Source organism: Zalophus californianus, chromosome 2 (genome assembly GCF_009762305.2).
Source record: "Zalophus californianus isolate mZalCal1 chromosome 2, mZalCal1.pri.v2, whole genome shotgun sequence".
NCBI classification, from domain to species: domain Eukaryota; kingdom Metazoa; phylum Chordata; class Mammalia; order Carnivora; family Otariidae; genus Zalophus; species Zalophus californianus.
This window is the reverse complement of record NC_045596.1, coordinates 106,011,071-106,033,436: the sequence shown is the minus strand read 5'-3', so window position 1 is coordinate 106,033,436 and position 22,366 is coordinate 106,011,071. Positions and strand designations below refer to the sequence as shown.

The window sequence follows — 22,366 nt, the reverse complement described above, 5'->3', positions numbered from 1 at the left end:
ACCTAAAAATTGTCCTACAATATGAACTCTTTGATGTCAACGACCATGTATTCTATTTACATTTCTATCTCCAGCTCTTAGCCTAGTTTTTGGCACATATTATTACAAATATTTATTGAGTAAGAATTTATAATTCTCTGTACAAAAATTCATTATTTAAACTTAATCACTGTATTCTAAGTTACTGATAACAAAGAAATACCATGGAAAAACAAAAATTCATATAATCTCATAATTTCAAAAAGAGCAACACTGTATTATGAATGTTGATAGCTCATCTGGCGAAGGGAAAAGGAAGAGATACAGGATTAAGAGGAACTGCATACAACCAGTTTAGCTTCCCTTTCAAGTGAGGTGATATTCAAGTATTTTTCTCTCAGACACTCTTTGTGGTCCTTGAAAATAAAGACCAATGAGAGAAAAAACTATCAACGTGCTAGATCTGGGACTATGAGCATGAGAAGATTATCTATCAGTTTTATCAAGACAGTTTTATTCTCATGGCCTAATGTCAGACAAGATTGGTAAGAATTCAGAATGTGGCCATTTTCCAGTTGTTGAAAGGCAGCTTCCACTTCTCAATTACTTTTACTTGAAAAAGGAGTTATGTGTCTAGATGCCAGGTGGCCAAAGATAACTTGTTCATTTTAAAGAAGCACAGGTGTGTATCTTGACTAAAAGAAGCTTTCACTAGATATAGCTAATTTGGTGTAGTAAGAACATCACCATAAGCTATATAACCACAAAGTATTCCTAATGTTTAAAATCTTATCAGAATACAGATGAGTAAAACAGGATATTCTAACTGAAATAATTCATAAAGTTTCATATTTAAACATTAAAGTGTAATGACTTTTATAATTAGATTAAATTTTAAGGAAAAAAATAAATTCATGTTTGATCAAGAATAAAAAAGTCTGCTCAATATATGTATATTAAATCATCGCACTGTACACTTTAAAAAATCATGTACAACCTAAATATATACAATTTTTATTTGTCAATCATACCTCAATAAAGCTGGGGGGTGGGTCTAGCCAATATTTAAAAGCAGATAAAATTGTACACATTAAGTTGCATTTGGGAGGAAAATCTTTGAAAGTTATCATCAAGATGGGGCACCTGGGTGGCTCAGTTGGTTAAGCATCTGACTCTTGATTTCGGCTTAGGTCATGATCTCAGGGTCTTGGAAGCGAGCCCCATGTTGGGCTCCATGGTCAGTGGGGAGTCTGCTTGTCTCCCTCTGCCCCTCCCCCTGCTCACTCTCTCTCTCAAATAAGTAAATAAATCTTTAAAAAAAGTTACCAAGATAGTAATAAATAATCCCTAATTTTTAATAATTTATAAGAGGTGCCTTTTTTTTTTACAGATTTTATTTATTTGACAGGGAGAGAGCACATAAGCAGGGGAAGCGGCAGGCAGAGGGACAGGGAGAAGCAGGCTCCCCACTGAGCAGGGAGCCCGATGCGGGACTCGATCCCAGGACCCTGGGATCATGACCTCAGCCGAAGGCAGACGCTTAAGCGACTTAACCACTCACGTGCCCAAGAGGTACCATTTTTAAGGCCAACTTTAAATGTGATAAATACTAACACATATAGTCACTCTTTTTAAAAATGAGCTTTATATATTTATATTTTTCATCAAAAATATAAAAACAGATTATTTTTAAAACATTCGTAATCCCACCAGCCCATCCAACTATTAGTGTTATACTATAAAATAAATTTGTCCTGATGAATAAAACCTTCCAAAAGATAAATATCTAAATATCCTTTTTTGTTGACAAGGAGTGACTATGGTTGTAATCAATTTTGCCTATCTGTAGCTGTCTGTGGCATCTCAAGGGCACTACATTTTCTCTATCTAAAGTGAATTAGGTTAAATAAACATCCTTTCTAAAATAAAAGTCTCATATTTATTTTATTAACAAGTAGAAAAGAAAAGAGACATGAGGTCTAAATTCATTAATATGTATATATTCAGGTCAAGATCAGCAGTAATCTGTACAGAAAGTAGAAGGGGAGAAATTCTTCATAAAATTTTCCTGAGGACTGATGATCATGTTTCTTTACAAAACATGTAATATTCCAAATAGAAAAGTCAACCTTTACTAAATTTTTTATGTTTGCTATAAACCTATTGAAAAATGGGCCCTTAATATTACAACACTATATCAAAAAAGGCTGAGTAGAAAATTAGTGTATTTAGCGGGGAAAGAATAGGCAAACTAAACAAAAATATAAAAAAACTAGAGATCCTATATGGGAACAATCAAGCATCATCCGATGAAACTTAATATAAGATTAAGGTGAGAGACAGCTGAGGAGACACTGTTTTAGAAATGATCTTAGAAGGATGTGAAAAAGAGTATTTTGGTGTGAGGTTTTGACCCAAACAAGCAACAGGTAAGCATTAGATGGCCTGAAAGACTATGTTCTGAGAGTTGCATCTGTTCTAGTGGGCAATGTTCAAAACATGTATACATAAATAGAAATACAAACATAAGCAAAAACATATAAAATCCTTGAACAAGGATCTCATGAAGTGAATGGCTTGGTGGTTGAGGGCCCTTTTATCTAAGAATGGTGGTGTTCCTTGAAAATGTGAGAAATCTAAGAATTTGGGGAAATCCTGAACCCACAGTTTATGCCAGCTTAGATGGGAGCTTTGAGACTGTTCCCAGCATTGGGCTCTGGCGAGGAGCTATATATATGAGCGGAGGGGACGGGAGAAATCTGACTGCAGGGAGCATGAGATGAGCGGCATCCTAGGGATGCAGAAGTCACAGAGACAGGCTGGGTCTGTTGGAGTGTCTGTGAGAGCCGTGCATACCAGCAGTGAAAGAGGAGAAAGGTGGTCTTCGGAGAAAGAAATGTGCCTCAGCACAAGTAGGGCATCTTTTCCAGCTAAGATTCTTGTGGACAGAGAGGTCAAAAGACCGGCTGTGACTCACCAAAAATGACAAAAGGAAATGAGATGGTAAACTCAGAAACTCGCTAATTTTACTTTAGGCAGCAACAACGACCTAAAATTTAAGACTAGTTTGTTATGCTTAGTGAAAAATGACATACTTGCAAACTAATGTTATACTTGGCAAACAACTGCACTTCGTTCCTGTGCTGTAAGGACATTTTCCCCTCACCATGTCAAAAACTCAAATACACACACCACTGAACCATCCATTAAAATTCTTTTAAGGACTATTTTAGCCACCATTCTTCTGATTTAAGTAAAGTTAGCTCCATTATGCAAAGATAATTATCCTTTAGCAAGACATTTTGGAAAGCTTACATGTTAAATAGCTATAAATTTCAGGATATCTGGTTGCCTTGATAAAATGATAATGGATGAGACAAATAACTAAATTAAGAGTTATATGCTATTTTTAAAAAGGGGTTGATATACATAAATATTAAGGATATATTTTATAGAAAACTTTTATTAAGAAACATCTAGAGGGAGCACTTGGGTGGGTTAGTCAGTTGAGCATCTGACTCTTAATTTTGGCTCAGGTCATGATCTCAGGGTCATGGGATGGACCCCACATCGGGCTCCGTGCTTAGTGTGGAGTCTGCTTGGGGTCCCTTCTCTCTCTCCCTCTCCCTCTGCCCCTCCCTCGGCTTGTGCTCTCTAAGTAAATAAAATCTGAAAACAAAAACAAAAACACAACCATCCAATATAAAATAGTTTACATGAAACTTCTTATAAAAGGGTTTCTCTTCCTCCATGGGCATTAACCTGTGACAATGTTTCATCATTCCTCATCGCCTGTCTCCCTCAAAATGTTTTTTTTGTGTGTGTGTATGTGTGTATGTGCAATTTGCCCACACTTTCATCCTTTCCTTCCAGTTCAGGAGATGGTGTGCCTTTCCTCGGATCCAAAGACATGTTCTTCATAACTCATCACTTCCAAAATCTTGTTTAATTATCCTCTCTCTGCTTCTATCTTTAACCCTTCCATTTAACAAGCAATTTCTCTTCAGCCTCTGTCAAACAAACAAGCAAATTCTTTCTTTCTGTTAGCTACCATGCCATCCTCTTCACAGATGGAATCCAGGGAGGTTGTCAGAATCTGAAGCAGCTCCAAAAGCTGACCAGTCTCTCACCTCTGCCTCACGGCCCTCATGGGGTCTCTATCACAACATCTGCACTGCTATCTGCCTGTCTGGTCCTTTCTCCTTTGTCAGGCAGATGCTTTGAATATTCCTCAGTCAAAATTCTGAAGAAAATGAGTCTATATGACTCAGCAAATTCTCTCTCCTTGATCCTCTTCTCTTCAGGCAATCTCACTCAAGATGAAACCTGGAAGGCATCTTGGACTTCTCTTTATTCTGCAGGAAGTACTGTCCTCCTTCCTTTACATTATCTTAAATTTAATCTATTCCTTCCTCCATATCCACAGGTCTTTTTATCAGCTCTCAACTGGACTGCTGTGAAGCCAGTCACCTGGTTTCCCAACCTCTAGTCCCATTAAGAGTGAAATATTCCTAAAATGCAAACCTGATCAAGCCAATCCTCCATTTAAAAATATCCACACAGGGGCGCCTGGGTGGCTCAGTTGGTTAAGCGACTGCCTTCGGCTCAGGTCATGATCCTGGAGTCCCGGGATCGAGTCCTGCATGGGGCTCCCTGCTCAGCGGGGAGTCTGCTTCTCCCTCTTACCCTCCTCCCTCTCATGCTCTCTGTCTCTCATTCTCTCTCTCAAATAAATAAATAAAATCTTAAAAAAAATAAAATAAAATATTCACACAGATGGTACTTCTGGGTTCTGAGAATAGAGTAGATTTACAATTTTTTTTTTAATTTTGCCAGTCTATTTCCCAATTTTTCCACGGCATATACATCACTTTTGTGTAACAAGGAAATAATAAAAGTTGAAACACTCCACCCAACCATCATCTCCTTTAAAAAGACTTTTCCCCCGCTCTCTTGGATCTAAGACATACTTGAAAGGTAATAGTCCAGCACTAATGTTCTACAGGCTGATCTCCTATAAAAGGAGTTGGTTTCCTCCAAAGCTCCAGGAAAATGAACTATGGCCCAGTCCTTAATGCAATCAACCGTGGTCAACTGCAAATTTTGGAGCTCCCTGATCAAGCCAGGAATGGGTGGTATATGCTATAATATATACAATTATGTGCTTGTTGAATAAATGAATGCATAGAGCTACAGCAGTAGATAAAGGTCACAAAGTCAGTAATTAGAACGGTACTTGCACCTTTGTTCTTGTCATTTTAAATACCTAAAACCTCTTTTTCTCAAACCCACAACTTCTTACTTATTTTAAAAAATTTCAAACCTGTAGAAAAGTTGCAATAACATAATAATTACCCATGCATTATTCCTCACCTAGTTTCACCAATTAACATTTTGTCACATTTGCTTTCTCCTTCTCTTCTCTTACTCCCCTCTCCTTCCATCCTCACCCCCACTTTATGTATTCAAAAAAAAAAAATTGGCTGAATCGCTTCAGAATTATCTGCTGACATTTTAAATGCTTTATTGCTAAATACCTGAGCACGTATCTCCTAAGGATAGGGGCCTTCTCCTATATAACCAAATATAATTATCACACTTAGTAATTTGAATATTAAATATAATACTGTTCTCGGGGCGCCTGGGTGGCTCCGTCATTAAGCGTCTGCCTTCGGCTCAGGTCATGATCCCAGAGTCCTGGGATCGAGCCCCGCATCGGGCTCCCTGCTCAGCAGGAAGCCTGTTTCTCCCTCTACCACTCCCCCTGCTTGTGTTCCCTCTCTCGCTGTGTCTTTCTCTGTCAAAAAAATAAATAAAATCTTTAAATAAAAAAATAAAAAAATACAGGGGAGGGGGTGGGGGGATGGGTTAGCTTGGTGATGGGTATTAAAGAGGGCATGTACTGAATGGAGCATTGGGTGTTATATGCAAACAATGAATCATGGAACTCTAAATCAAAAACTAATGATGTATGGTGATGAACATAACATAATAAAATAAAAAAAAAGAGAGAGAGAAAAAGACAAGTAAATAAAATACTGTTCTCAAAGTCTTTTCCCAAATTTCCCCAATTGTCGCAATACAGCTGTTCCCCACTGCAATCCAGGATCAATTAAGGATTAGCCACTGCATTTAGTTATATGTCACTTCATTGTTCCTTAGTCTAGAACAATTCTCCAGCCTTTTTTTTCTTTCATAACAGATAACATTTTTGGAGAATCTAAGACAACTATTTTTGTAGAATGTTAAAACTTGGCTTTAAAAGAAATGATTTGGGCTTTTTGTACCTCATCTAGCATATAGGTTTCACCTCTGGATTTCACTCTGGTATTCTGAATCTATTTTTTAACAGAACTTATTTAAAAATCAAGCACAGAACTGTAGAGTTGGAACTGGGCTCAGATATATTTGCTCAGATCTCTCTGATTATAGATGAGAAAACTGAAACCCAGAACAGTTTGGCAACTTGCTCAGAGCAAGGTTTAAAATGGAGCTCTGACCTCATTCTACCACATTACCACATTGTAGATAGCTCCCAGGCCATCTTCTGTCAGATGACAAAAAGCGTTCAGACCATTTTTATACATCGAGTAGAAGTTTAAAATATTGCCATTAGAGAGTTCCAAATTTAAATGTTAAAAAGTCTCCTATGGTATTCTTTATAAATCAGCATTCCTCTTCTCTTACTGCTTGAATAACTGTTTCAGCTGCCATAGATACAAATCAGGTAAAACAACTTTTTCTGGGACAAGTCCACCTCAGTTAGTTCTGGCCGGGTGGGAATGAAGCCCCACCCAGGCCGTGTGAGAGATGGAAGGATCATGCTCTGGAGTCAGTTTCAGTTCCTTGAGTTATTAATTCTGCAACCTTGGAGAAATCATTAAATCTCTCTTAGATTCTTTTTCTTCAGATACAAAATAGAAACACAATTATTGGTATCTTACAAACTGTTATGAGGAATAAATGAAATTACTAAATAAATGATATTAGCAAAGCACCACATACTGCCTGATATGTACAAACACTAGTTCCCCTCCCAATTCTACTCCTGTCCTCCCTGAGCCTGCTATGAACCCCCTAGTTTACATGGCTGGTAGTTAGAAGCTTATACTTTACCCCCCTTTCAACACTAATGATGTAAGAAAAATGTGGTTTACTAATTAACGTTACTTCTAGTTAAAGGAATTTTAACGATGTTGTAAATCATTATTAAAGACTCATCATGCCAAATGCTGGTGCTTGCTTTTGAGTACAACATGGCTACAATACCAATTCTGCCAGGAAACCAAACAAATGCATACATGTTTATACTCAAGGGGTTAAACTAGAATAAAATATTCCAAAATATTAATCATGAATATCCTCAGGTGATGGGATTTTCGAAGATTTTGTCCCTTACTTCTTCATATTTTCCAATTTTTACAATGAACATGTATTACCTTTATAATAAGAAGAAAGTTTATTTTCTTAAATAGAAAAGATTTTAAAAGATTTAAAAAAGATTTCAATAATATACATCTTATGATGGGGTTATATTCTCAAATTATATGCTGTCAAAATCACTCTGAGCTTACATTAGGAAGGCGAATGTGCTGGAGTATAACATACTCTCTCAATACGATAAATTCAAACAACTCAAAACAGTTTTTCTTCCATTTTCAAAACAAACTGCTGTTTCTTTATTTAGGCACAAGATGTACATATTGGCACGTAAAAGCCATGTGCGTGCCTGTGTGTGTGCATGTGTGTGTATGTGTGTATTTAAATGCAGAACCACACTTAATGCAGCAAGATGCTCATGCCATAAAAGGCAAACTGGGCCAACAGCAGATACACGACTCCTAGTTCCTACTTAACGAGGACGTGTAAACGGTGGGTGGAATCGGACCAAAATATTTAAATCATTATTTCTTCCTCTTTTTTTTTTTACTTCTAAGTATGCACAGCTGAATTTGCAGTTAATTAAACATAAGTATAATGTGACTCCACTGTAAACATAATTCTTTTTGGAAGACAGAAGAGCCGTGGCTGAACTCTGGCAACACTGGCAGATACCTGCAACTGCCAGAGGCAAGAAAGGAGGAGCCCGGACCTGGGGCTGACGTGCGGCCAGTTTTTCAGTTGTTAGAATACTGTAATTCTTCATTACTGATTGGTAAGTAGCTGCTGTCTGAGCCCCCTGAGGTGCCCTAGTAACCTGGCTCACCCTAGGCCCTCTCCACATCTGACAACCAAAGGGGACAACAGTATACCCTACTTCAGCATTATGGCTGGTGTCTGCCTGATTGTTCGTATTTCAAACACCAATCTGTCTCCATCGACATCTCTTTATCCATTCATAGGCACTGCTGGTCACTGGCTGCCATAGTTATTCCAGCACTTTCATTCTGCATTTCCAAAGATAGCTACTTTTATAGAGCATCCATGTGTGTCTTTGCTGTGTGTGTGTGTGTTTTAAGAGAAAGAAGTGAACATAAGGGAGACATTATTTCTTAGACAATAAAGAATTTCATCATGGGTCCTATTATTTCAGAATCTCAAATCAGATGCAGGAAGATTCTGTTTTATCAGGGATTCTGTTCTTCATCCTGATCAATCCAGAAAGTAGTTCATGCTCTCATAGTTTTATAGAATATCCAACCTATCTAAAGCATATCATCCTTCTTACTCCTCAAAAGAGAGAAAGCTAATTCCTGATACTAACAAGAGCAGAGCATTCATAAACAGAAAGTACAGCACTTTCAAAATACATCTAATGACCTAAAAATGTCATCTATGATACAAAATGTCAATGCTTAGACTATCAAAATAACTATTATGAAAGAGATTTATTTTTACCTACAAGGAATGAAAAATAATTCACTAAGTAGCTAAATAAAAGCTCAGGAATAAGGCTAAAACTAGATAACAGAAAAAAAAAATCAAGAAAATAGTATAGTTTTTTTTTCATTTCTTTTTTAAATTTAATTTTATTTAGTTTTTAAAATAAATAAAACCACATTAAAAAACTTTATAGGAATAGTCATTTTAATAAATCAGAGAAAAGAAAATTCCATGACTGTTTAAAATGACTTCTTTAGGAAATGGATTATCATCAACATATAAAGTAGTCATAAAGGCAGGCTGGTCATTACATTTTTTTTTTATTATTGTCATTATTCCTGCTTTACATAGGAGTTTTAGTTGTAGATATTTCTCTCTTTTTAGAATAATCTCCAAAAGCTAAAAATGTTAACAAGAGCTATAATTTTTTAAATAGTCAAGTATGTAAGTGTAACTCACCTTATACAAGATAACTTTCAGAATCTTAAAAATGAAAACAGTACAGGATGTCTTCATTTTCTGTAATTCATCATAAAATACAAAAAAGACTGTTCATACCTGCATAGGTCCAGGAATGCAAGACAGAACTCTCTCTATGTTCTCAGAGGTCACATCAACATCATTCACAGCAAGAAGGACATCACCTGAAAACAGAATAACAAAGGTTGTTGTATGAATATCCAAAAACCAAAAAGATCTAGAATTGGAACATTAAAAGCATCTATTCCAACCTCTTCAAAATACTATGGAACTCATTATTATTATACAGCTCATAGCAGCAGAGCTAAGCTCCCACTCCACTCTTTTCTTATAATACAGGCCAATGTTGTGCCATAACTAAATACAATCTATGGATATTTATTTATTTATTTATTAAAGATTTCATTTATCTATTTGACAGAAAGAGACACAGTGAGGGAGCACAAGCAGGGGGAGTGGGAGAGGGAGAAGCAGGCCTCCTGTGGAGCAGGGAGCCCGATGCGGGGCTCGATGCAGGGCTCGATCCCAGGACCCCGAGATCATGACCTGAGCCGAAGGCAGATGCTTAACGACTGAGCCACCCGGGCACCCCTACAACTTACGGATATTTAAAGAGATGAATATTCTCATTTTGGATACAACTGGGAGAATTATGTAAACTCAAAGGACAAATACAAAATTTGTAGCATAAACCAAGTACTGCACTTAGCAAAATTGAATCTAATCACTTAAACCCACAGTAAAAAAAAATTGGCTGAAATTTTAATTAAATCCATGTGGTACATCATAACTCAATATGCTGTGGCATTCACTGCTATTATTGATCTGTGTCTACACACAGCTCTTTGTTTCCAAGGGCCCAACCATAACAAAATCCACAGCATGTTCTGCGTGCCTGTGTGGCTCAGTTGTTGGGTGTCTCTGCCTTCAGCTCAGGTCATGATCCCAGGGTCCTGGGATGGAGTCCTACACTGGGCTCCCTGCTCAGTGGGGAGTCTGCTTCTCCCTCTGTCCCTCACCCCCACTCGTGCTCTTTCTCTCTCTCAAAAATAAATAAATAAAATTAAAAAAAAAACAATAACAGCAAAATCCACAGAATATTTTGGTAAAAGCTCCTTTTCCATGGCTTTTCTTTAAATGTGTATGTTTATCAAATTTGGTGGCTTTCATAAAATAAAGATCAGTGTTAAAATGGAAATTTACTTTTGTAACATAATTAGAGGTAATATTAAAATAACTGAGTTTTATTAATAGAAATATATACACACCAAGGTTATTTTTTATCATTCCTAAACATACCATTAGGAAACAACCAAATAATTAATATTCATCTAACATAGTTTTACTGAGCACCTACTGTGTGCCATGCACTGTTCTAGGCACTATAGATAGAGAATTGAACAAAACAGACAAAAATCTCTACCATTATGGAGCTTCATACTCTGGGGAAAAAAATTATAAACATGTATATGGATAATAGTGTTGGTAGACGATTCTCCCATCAGTCTCTCCTGTTTTTGTACATCTTTCAAGGCAAGGCACTGAAGTCGTTGTTCTGGATTATTTTTTCAAGGATGGTTGTGTAGTGAACAGCCTTGGACAGTAGTGTTGTAGGGAGTAACCATCTGAAAACACGTCTAACAAAGTTCTAAAAGTAGGAGACATACATGTATTATCATAACATATGAAAATTAATTTTAGAGTGAGTGTAGTATACATAATATTTTAAAATGTTTAGTAGAAAATTTTCTCCTTCTACAACAGAAGTGTTATATCCACTTCTCATTCTCCCAGATATTTGTTTTCCTCAAGTTTTTGTCAGCAACTCTGTGACTCAGAAACGGCAGGCTTCCTGGACATCCTATCACTTCAGTGGGCAAAGTTCTTTCTCAGCAAGCACACAGAGTCATTAGGATGCCCTGTCAAAGGCTGAAAGGAAATGAACTGCATGAAATTGTTTGAACCGTTAGATAAGAAATGAAATCAGTTTATCACAGTGCTTAAATCAATTCCTCAATGTAAAATTAGTCATTTGAGAAAATCCATCATTGCATTCCTGAGCATCTACTTAATATCAAATGTGTACTGAAGGGCATCAAGGGCTATGAAAATATATATGTCAAAGTTTGTTTACTACTCTATTTATACTATATGCAAAATGAATATACAGTTTAAGAAATTATTTTAAAAATAAAACTATTACACATAAATGTAGAAAAAGGGAAAGATATATATACGTATATCTATAAAATGTTGCCTTTGGGTGTATGGGCTTTTCCTTTTTTTGCTTTATTTTTTAAACTGTCTACATTAAACAAATATTACTGTTATAAAAACAAATTAAAACTCATTATTTTACTAAAAAAAAAAACCCCACTGTGGTAGGCAGATAATGGTCCCCTAAAGTTGTTCACATCCTAATCACTGAAATCTGTGAATGTTACCTTACATGGCAAAAGGGATTTGGCATGTTAAGGATGTGATCGGGAGATTATCTAAGTGGCCCAATGTAATCACAGAGTGTTTATAGGCGGGAGGCAGGAGGGTCAGAGTCAGAGAGAGACTTGAAAAATGCTACACTGCTGGCTTTGAAGAGGCAGGAAGGGACCACAAGACAAGGAGCTCAAGTGGCCTCTGAAAAGCTGGCCGAGGAACGGGATTTCTACCCTAGAGAATCCGAAAGGAATGCAGCCCTGTGGATACTTTGATTTTAGTGCAAGAGGGCACATTTTCGACTTCTAACTTCCAGAACTGCAAGATGATAAATTTGTGTTGTTTTAAACGACTAAGTTTGTAGTAATTTGTCACAGCAGCAATAGAAAATGAATACACCTGCCTAACAATACAAAGCAGTCTTGGCTAAGCACCAAATGAGAATCATGGACCATGAATGAAAAAGAACAGGCCTGGATATACAAGGTACAAAGAGGTCACTGGAGAAAAAACTAAATCAATCTTATTAGAAGGAGGGATTCATGACAGAAGGACTGGAAGTATGTATGTGCCAGTGGGGTGGGATCAGACTGCGTTTAAATTGGTCTTTTAAATTAAGCTGAATTTGACTTCAGGGGGAAGAAAATCTCATTTTTTTGAAACATACTTACCATACTGCCACGTTATACATTCAAGTTAATGCATTTACTTTCAAGACATTTACTGAAAAATTCTTAAATCTTGAGAGAATTAACTTTATTATACATTTTTTTGAGCATCAATATCAATCCCTCATTTATAATATGAGGGCATAAGCAGAAAATTATGGTCTCTCCTAATCTATCATTCTAGAAATCCTTGAATAATGGTGGCTCATATATTGTAACTATCATTCAAAACATATGATTAAGTAAAACATCACATTGCCTGATGATGCTGGATGAGAAACTGGTGCAAGGTTTTTATTTCTCATTAAAATAGAAAATAATACTAAAGAAATGTTGAAAAATTACTGATGACCCCAGCACTTATAGCCATAATTATTTTCGCATATTATTTTTAGTCTTTACTTACATTGACACAAATGAGGTATAAAGGAATTTCATCCTTTTAAACCTCTCAATAAGAATTTTTATGTTGGTACATAGTGTTTAGATTACAATTTTAATAGTCAAATAACGCAGACATTTATTAAATTATAATTCAAATAACCATACTCCAGTTTGACATTTTCATGCTTTTTATTTTTATACTTACTTAAAAAATGCTTAAATAAATGTTTTCATGCACATAGTTTTCCTTCTTTTACATCTGGGTTCAGCAAACTTTCTGTAAAGGGCCAGATAAGTAAATATTTTAGGCTCTGCAGGCCATATGGTTTTTGTTGCAGCCACTACTCTACTCTGCAACTGTAGTCCGAAAACAGCAATAGACAATAACATATGAATGTGGCTGGGTTCCAATACAATTTTATTTATGAACACTAACATGTGAATTTCACATAACTTTCATATGTAATAAAATATTGTTCTTTTGATTTTTATTTTTTAATCACTGAAAAGGTAAAAACCATTCTCAGTTTTCAGACTACAAAAATGAGTGGTAGGACTGATCTGACATACAGGTCATGGTTTACAGATCTGTTTTAGATTATTTCTTTTGGATAAGTGTCCCAAAATGGATTAAATGGGTTAAGTGGTACATTGTTGTAGCTTAATCCTTATTTCCAAATTACATTTTGAAAGGATTAAATAATTCCTTTTCTTTTTGGCTTCAAAGAGAAATCCTTTGGCACTTCCTCCACCCATTCAAGTGAAGCACCACAGCAAGTGAAAGAGTTTTGTGAATAGAAATCAGGACTTGTAGGTCCCAGCTTTATCACTGACTGCCCTCTGTTCTGGGGTAAATCACGTAATCTTTCTGGTACTCATCTGTAGAAGGAAGTAACTGCACCAGAAACTCTCTAGGAAGGCCTAAAAACTCTAATTCTATCTTTGCAATGAAGTCACTGCTTGTTTCTTTCCTTTACCACCAGGTCAAGTACCACAGGTAAAATGTGGGAAAGAAATGATGTGAAGGAGGAGAGACAGAAAAACACAGCGGAGTTACTTTCGTTACCAAAATTGAAATATTGGGGCACCTGGGTGGCTCAGTCGGTGAAGCGTGTGACTCTTGGTTTCAGCTTAGGTCACGATCTTGGGGTTGTGAGATCAAGCCCTGCAACGGGCTCCATGCTCAGCTCGGAGTCTGCTTAAGATTCTCTGTCCCTCTCTCTCTGCCCTTCTCCCAGCTTGCTCTCACTCTCTCTCTCTAAAATAAATAAATAGGGATGCCTGGGTGGCTCAGTTGGTTAAGCGTCTGCCTTTGGCTCAGGTCATGATCCCGGAGTCCTGGGATTGAGCCCCACATCTGGCTCCTTGCTCAGGGGGAGCCTGCTTCTCCCTCTGCCTGCCACTCTCCCTGCTTGTGCTATCTCTCTGACAAATGGACAAATAAAATCTTTAAAAATAATAATAAGTAAAAATAAAATAAATAAATCTTTAAAAATAAAGGGAGGAGGGATGCCCGGGTGGCTCGGTTGGTTGGGCAACTGCCTTCAGCTCAGGTCATGATCCTGGAGTCCTGGGATCCAGTCCCGCATCGGGCTCCCTGCTCAGCAGGGAGTCTGCTTCTCCCTCTGACCCTCCCCCCTCTCATGTGCGCTCTCTCTCTCTCTCATTCTCTCTCTCTCAAATAAATAAAATCTTTAAAAAAAATAAAAATAAAGGGAGGAAAAGAAAATTGAAATGTTTCAAGTATTACAAAAGGTGAAAATAAAAATGTGTATCAAATAACAACGTATAAAATATTAAAGAATAAAAACATTCATTAGATACTCACAAAAAATCAAACCTATCTTTTTAAAAAAGCACTTCAAATGTTTTAACTGGAAACAACCAGAATGTCCATCAACAGTGAAATGGAAAAATGAATATACAATGGAATACTACATAGCAACAGCCTGGATATTTCTCACAGATTATAAAATAAAGAAAGTGCAAGACAATACACACTTTATACTTCCTTTTTTTTTTTTAAAGATTTTATTTATCCATTTGACAGAGAGAGACACAGCGAGAGAGGGAGCACAAGCAGGGGTAGAGGGAGAGGGAGAAGCAGGCTTCCTGCTGGGATCCTGACCTGAGCGAAAGGCAGATGCTTAACGACTGAGCCACCCAGGCACCCCTTTATACTTCCTTTAAATGAAGTTTAAGAAGGGGTAAAATTAAAAAAAAAAAGAAGGAGGAGGAGGAAAAATCAACTCTGTTAATAGAAAACTTGACTTTTGGAAGGGAGAGGGTATTAACTGGGAGGAGGCACCATGGAGCCTTCTGGGTACTGGAAATGTTCTTTATCTTGATCTGGTTGGTAGTTACACAGGCATATAACATATGCCAAAATTTGTTGAATGTACACTTAAGATTTGTCCATGTTATGAATATATGTTATGCCTCAAAAAGATTTTTAAAAAGTAAAAAAACTGCAAAAAATGTAAAAGAGAAATAGCACAAGTATGTCATACAAAACAAAGTTATTCAGTGATCGCAGGTGAGAACATTGGAAGTTGCACAAAAAGCACTTAAAATAAAAACTTTTTTTTATTGTTGAGCAGAAACATTCTACAGGGGTATGTGTGTCTAGAACATTAATGTGATTTCTTTAGCCCTATCCTTTCCAATCCTTAAAAAACATCTAGTTAAAATGAGTAAAAATGGGTCATCTTGAAAAAAAAAATCACCAAGGTGATAACGCAGTTTCTAGGATACAGGTAAAGAGAATATGCTTTGGTCTAGGGATAGAGGCTGGCTACCGGTAATTAAGGAGCAATGCGCTGTCAAACTTTTTTTTTCTTTTTAAGATTTATTTATTTGTTTGAGCGAGAGAGCACATGCACACACTCACGCGCATGGGGGTGGGGAGGAGCAGGGTAGGGGCAGAGGGAGAAGGAGAGAGTCTTAAGCAGGCTCCACGCTGGGCATGGAGCCCAACACAGGGCTTGAACTCAACCCTGGGATCATGACCTGAGCTGGAAATCAAGAGTTGGATGCTTAACCAACTGAGCCGCCCTGGTGCCCCTCAGCAGTCAGTCTTTAAGAAAAACTCAGAAATAAAAAATAAAGATGCAAGTCAGCAGCAAGAACAGCAAAAATGGCACTAGAAAATGCAGCAAAACCCCCAAAACCCCAGGAAAGAAGAATCAGAATAGAATAGAGTTCTACTGTCATGAAAGGAAAGAATGAAAAACAGTCACCAGTCTCACTGTGTTGGCCAATGCACTTTAGTCAAAGGAGGGTCATTCTCCAGCTAGACAATGGCAGAAGTCACCAGAGCAAACTGCTTTACCAGGACAAAGTTTTCAAGATCCTTCTGCCTATGGGGTTACCTCACAGTTCGACCACAGACTTCAGTGTAAAATGAAACCATGAAAGAAACAAATGAGAAAATTCAGTGCTGGGGGATTATCAAAGTCACTATGATATTAAAATTGTCCATTATTTATTCCCAAAGTATGTAACTTTAAAAATATACAGCATCGGGGGGGGCGGAGCAAGATGGCGGAGGAGTAGGAGACCTAGATTTTGTCTGGTCTCAGGAATTCAGCTGAATAGGGATCAAACCATTCTGAACACCTACGAACTCAACAGGAGATCGAACAGGAGAGTAGCAACAACTCTGTGAACAGAGAAGCGACCACTTACTGGAAGGTAGGACGTGCGGAGAAGTGAATCCGAGGCGATATTCGGGAGGATAGACGGCGGGGGAGGGGCCTCCGCCGGCCGCTTCTGGCAAGTGCTAGAGCCGCGGAGCACAAAATCGGACCTTTTAAAAGTTGGCTCGGCGGAGGGACGTCGCTGCAGTGGCTAAGCGGGGGGTGGAATCCTTCCGGGACAGTGTGGTCTCAGGACCCTTGGGGTCACAGAGAGACCGGGGGTGCCTGAGTGCAGCAGAGCTCCCAGGTATTGGAGCAGGGAAGCCGGCTGCAGAGACGGAGCAGAGTCGCGGGCTCTCAGCTCTGGGTTGCCACAAACTGTGATCTGCGGCCCAGTCGGGGCACGGCTCCCCCAGCAGGGACCCAACAAGCAGCAGATCCGGGGAGACTCCCCTTCCTTCCCGGGGAGGAGCGGTGCGGGAACGCACTGCAGGGATCTGCTGGGTTTGGAGACTCCGAGCGGGGTCGGGTGCCAGAGATAGCAACGCTCGATCACAGGCCGGGTGAGCACGGAGTGCGGCCGGAGACCGGGGACACGGGAGTGACTGCTTTTCTCTGGGGGCGCACTGAGGAGTGGGGCCCCGAGTTCTCGGCTCCTCCGGGCGGAGACTGGGAGGCCGCCATTTTCGCCCTGGGCCTCCAAAGCTGTACCGAGAGCTTGCAGGGAACAAAAGCTCCTGAGAGCAAACTGGAGCAGCTTCCTTAGCCCGGACCGACAAGGGCGGGGCAATTCCGCCTCCGGCAAAGACATTTGGAAACCACAGCAACAGGCCCCTCCCCCAGAAGATCAGCACAAACAGCCAGCAAGCCAAGACCAAGTTGATCGATCAAGGAGAATAGGAGAACTCCAGCGCTAGGGGAATACTGCACATAGATTCATGGCTTCTTTTTTTTTTTTTTTTTTAACCATGATTCATTATTTCATCAAAGTTAATTTTTGTTGACTTTTTTTTATTTTTCTTTTTCCCTTTTTCAACCAACATCTTATAAATCCCTTTTTTTAAAAAAAAAAACATTTTTTATTTATTTATTTTTTTTTTTCATTTTTAGAGTCATATTTTATCCCTTCATAGTAGTTATCCTTGTTTTTGGCATATATATATATAAGTTGTTCTCTCTTTAAAATTTTGAGGTACAGTTTCTTCTAACAGATCAAAATATACCCTAAACCACTAGTGTATGGCTTTGTTCTAGTCTCCTGCCTGATCACATTCTCTCCCTTTTTCCTTTTTTTTTTTTTTCCTTAAATCTTCTTTCTTTTTTCAAACAACTTATCTTACCAAGTCCTTTTATAAAATCTTTTATAATTTTCATCTTTACACTCATCTTCCATCCCTTCATTGTATCAACCCTTATTTTGTACATATGTCTTTCTTCCTTTAAAATTTTAGGAGGCACTTTTTTCTAACAGACCAAAATACGCCCAAAATCTAGTGTGTGGCACTGATCTATGCACTAGCCTGATCATATTTGATCATATTCTGCCTTTTCTGAATTGTTTTGTTTTTGTTTTTATCTTTTTTTTCTTTTTTTTTTTTTCTTTTTCTCTTTCTTTTTTCTTTCTTTCCCTTTCTTTTCCCCTGGTTTCAGGTCTTTTCGGATTTGTATACAGTATATTTGCTGGGGACGTTGTAAACCTGTTAGCCTTTTGTTCTCTCATTCATCTATTCTCCTCTGGACAAAATGACAAGACGAAAGAAATCACCTCAGCAAAAAGAACAAGAGGTAGTACCGTCAGCCAGGGACCTACTCAATACGGACAATAGTACGATGTCGGACCTAGAGTTCAGAATCATGACTTTAAAGATACTAGCTGGACTTGAAAAAAGCGTGGAAGTTATTAGAGAAACCCTTTCTGGAGAAATAAAAGAACTAAAATCTAACCAAATCGAAATCAAAAAGGCTATTGATGAGGTGCAATCAAAAATGGGGGCACTAAATGCTAGGATAAATGAGGCAGAAGAGAGAATCAGCGATATAGAAGACAAAATGATGGAAAATAAAGAGGCTGAGAAAAAGAGAGAGAAACAACTACAGGATCACGAGGGCAGAATTCGAGAGATAAGTGATACGATAAGACGAAACAACATTAGAATAATTGGGATCCCAGAAGAAGAAGAGAGAGAGAGAGGGGCAGAAGGTATATTGGAGCAAATTATAGCAGAGAACTTCCCTAATGTGAGGAAGGAAACAGGCATTAAAATCCAGGAGGCACAGAGAACCCCTCTCAAAATCAATAAAAATAGGTCAACACCCCGACATCTAATAGTAAAACTTACGAGTCTCAGAGACAAAGAGAAAATCCTGAAAGCAGCTCGGGAGAAGAGATATGTAACCTACAATGGTAGAAACATTAGATTGGCAACAGACCTATCCACAGAGACCTGGCAGGCCAGAAAGGACTGGCAAGATATCTTCAGAGCACTAAACGAGAAAAATATGCAGCCAAGAATACTATATCCAGCTAGGCTATCATTGAAAATAGAAGGAGAGATAAAAAGCTTCCAGAACAAACAAAAACTAAAGGAATTTGCAAACACGAAACCAGCCCTCCAAGAAATATTGAGAGGGGTCCTCTAAGCAAAGAGAGAACCTAAAAACAGCAAAGAGCAGAAACGAACACAGACAACAGACAGTTAACAGTCACCTTACAGGTAATACAATGGCACTAAATTCATACCTTTCAATAGTTACCCTGAATGTAAATGGGCTAAATGCCCCAATCAAAAGACACAGGCTATCAGATTGGATTAAAAAACAAGACCCATCAATATGCTGTCTGCAAGAGACTCATTTTACACCCAAAGACACCCCCAGATTGAAAGTGAGGGGGTGGAAAACCATTTACCATGCTAATGGACACCAAAAGAAAGCTGGGGTGGCAATCCTTATATCAGACAAACTAGATTTTAAAACAAAGACTGTAATAAGAGATGAGGAAGGACACTATATCCTACTTAAAGGGTCTATCCAACAAGAAGATCTAACAATTGTAAATATCTATGCCCCGAACATGGGAGCAGCCAATTATATAAGGCAATTAATAACAAAAGCAAAGAAACACATTGACAACAATACAATAATAGTGGGGGACTTTAACACCCCCCTGACTGAAATGGACAGATCATCTAAGCAAAAGATCAACAAGGAAATAAAGACTTTAAATGACACACTGGACCAAATGGACTTCACAGACATATTCAGAACATTCCATCCCAAAGCAACAGAATACACATTCTTCTCTAGTGCCCATGGAACATTCTCCAGAATTGATCACATCCTAGGTCACAAATCAGGTCTCAATCGGTACCAAAAGATTGGGATCATTCCCTGCATATTTTCAGACCACAATGCTTTGAAACTAGAACTCAACCACAAGAGGAAAGTCGGAAAGAACTCAAATACATGGAGGCTAAAGAGCATCCTACTAAAGAATGAATGGGTCAACCAAGAAATTAAAGAAGAATTAAAAAAATTCATGGAAACCAATGAAAATGAAAACACAACTGTTCAAAATCTTTGGGATACAGCAAAGGCAGTCCTGAGAGGAAAGTATATAGCAATACAAGCCTTTCTCAAGAAACAAGAAAGGTCTCAAATACACAACCTAACCCTACACCTAAAGGAGCTGGAGAAAGAACAGCAAAGAAAGCCTAAACCCAGCAGGAGAAGAGAAATCATAAAGATCAGAGCAGAAATCAATGAACTAGAAACCAAAAGAACAGTAGAACAGATCAATGAAACTAGGAGCTGGTTCTTTGAAAGAATTAACAAGATCGATAAACCCCTGGCCAGACTGATCAAAAAGAAAAGAGAAATGACCCAAATCAACAAAATCATGAATGAAAGAGGAGAGATCACAAGCAACACCAAAGAAATACAAACAATTATAAGAACATATTATGAGCAACTCTATGCCAACAAATTAGATAACCTGGAAGAAATGGGTGCATTCCTAGAGATGTATCAACTACCAAAATTGAACCAGGAAGAAATAGAAAACCTGAACAGACCTATAACCACTAAGGAAATTGAAACAGTCATCAAAAATCTCCCAAGAAACAAAAGCCCAGGGCCAGATGGCTTCCCAGGGGAATTCTATCAGACATTTCAAGAAGAATTAATACCTATTCTCCTGAAACTGTTCCAAAAAATAGAAATGGAAGGGAAACTTCCAAACTCATTTTATGAGGCCAGCATTACCTTGATCCCAAAACCAGACAAAGACCCCACCAAAAAAGAGAATTACAGACCAATATCCTTGATGAACATGGATGCAAAAATTCTCACCAAAATACTAGCCAATAGGATCCAACAGTACATTAAAAGGATTATTCACCACGACCAAGTGGGATTTATTCCTGGGCTGCAAGGCTGGTTCAACATCCGCAAATCAATCAACGTGATACAATACATTAACAAAAGAAAGAACAAGAATCATATGATCCTCTCAATAGATGCAGAAAAAGCATTTGACAAAGTACAACATCCTTTCTTGATCAAAACTCTTCAGAGTATAGGGATAGAGGGTACATACCTCAATATCATAAAAGCCATCTATGAAAAACCTACAGCGAATATCATTCTCAATGGGGAAAGGCTGAGAGCTTTTCCCCTAAGGTCAGGAACGCGGCAGGGATGTCCACTCTCACCACTGCTATTCAACATAGTATTAGAAGTCCTAGCCACAGCAATCAGACAACAAAAAGAAATCAAAGGCATCCAAATCGGCAAAGAGGAAGTCAAACTCTCACTCTTTGCAGATGATATGATACTGTATGTGGAAAACCCAAAAGACTCCACCCCAAAACTGCTAGAACTCATACAGGAATTCAGTAAAGTAGCGGGATATAAAATCAATGCACAGAAATCAGTGGCATTCCTATACACCAACAACAAGACAGAAGAGAGACAAATCAAGGAGTCTATCCCATTTACAATTGCACCCAAAACCATTAGATACCTAGGAATAAATCTAACCAAAGAGGCAAAGGATCTGTACTCAGAAAACTATAAAATACTCAGGAAAGAAATTGAAGAAGACACAAAGAAGTGGAAAAACGTTCCATGCTCATGGATTGGGAGAATCAACATTGTGAAGATGTCAATGCTACCTAGAGCAATCTACACATTCAATGCAATCCCCATCAAAATACCATCCACTTTTTTCAAAGAAACGGAACAAATAATCCTAAAATTTGTATGGAACCAGAAGAGACCCAGAATAGCCAGAGGAATACTGAAAAAGAAAAGCAAAGCTGGCGGCATCACAATTCCGGACTTCCAGCTCTATTACAAAGCTGTCATCATCAAGACAGTATGGTACTGGCACAAAAACAGACACATAGATCAATGGAACAGAATCGAGAGCCCAGAAATGGACCCTCAACTCTATGGTCAACTTATTTTTGACAAAGCAGGAAAGAATGTCCAATGGCAAAAAGACAGTCTCTTCAACAAATGGTGTTGGGAAAATTGGACAGCCACATGCAGAAGAATGAAACTGGACCATTTCCTTACACCACACACAAAAATAGACTCCAAATGGTTGAAAGACCTAAACGTGAGACAGGAGTCCATCCAAATCCTAAAGGAGAACACAGGTAGCAACCTTTTTGACCTTAGCCGCAGCAACTTCTTCCTAGAAACATCGCCAAAGGCACGGGAAGCCAGGGCAAAAATGAACTATTGGGATATCATCAAGATAAAAAGCTTCTGCACAGCAAAAGAAACAGTCCACAAAACCAAAAGAAAACCGACAGAATGGGAGAAAATATTCGCAAATGACATATCAGATAAAGGGCTAGTATCCAAAATCTATAAAGAACTTATCAAACTCAACACCCAAAGAACAAATAATCCAATCAAGAAATGGGCAGAAGACATGAACAGACATTTCTC

The 22,366-nt window shown here is 38.2% G+C and overlaps 1 protein-coding gene across 6 annotated transcripts in view; it reads right to left on the bottom strand.

The window, feature by feature from the left end:
• Positions 1-22,366, bottom strand: part of INTU (inturned planar cell polarity protein) — a 101,881-nt gene that overhangs the window by 48,693 nt on the left and 30,822 nt on the right. For all 6 annotated transcript variants that reach the window (XM_027599723.1, XM_027599722.1, XM_027599726.1 and 3 more), the window contains exon 3: positions 9,361-9,446. In XM_027599723.1, coding sequence (XP_027455524.1) covers positions 9,361-9,446 — 86 coding nt within the window. The remainder of the gene's footprint in view (positions 1-9,360; positions 9,447-22,366) is intronic.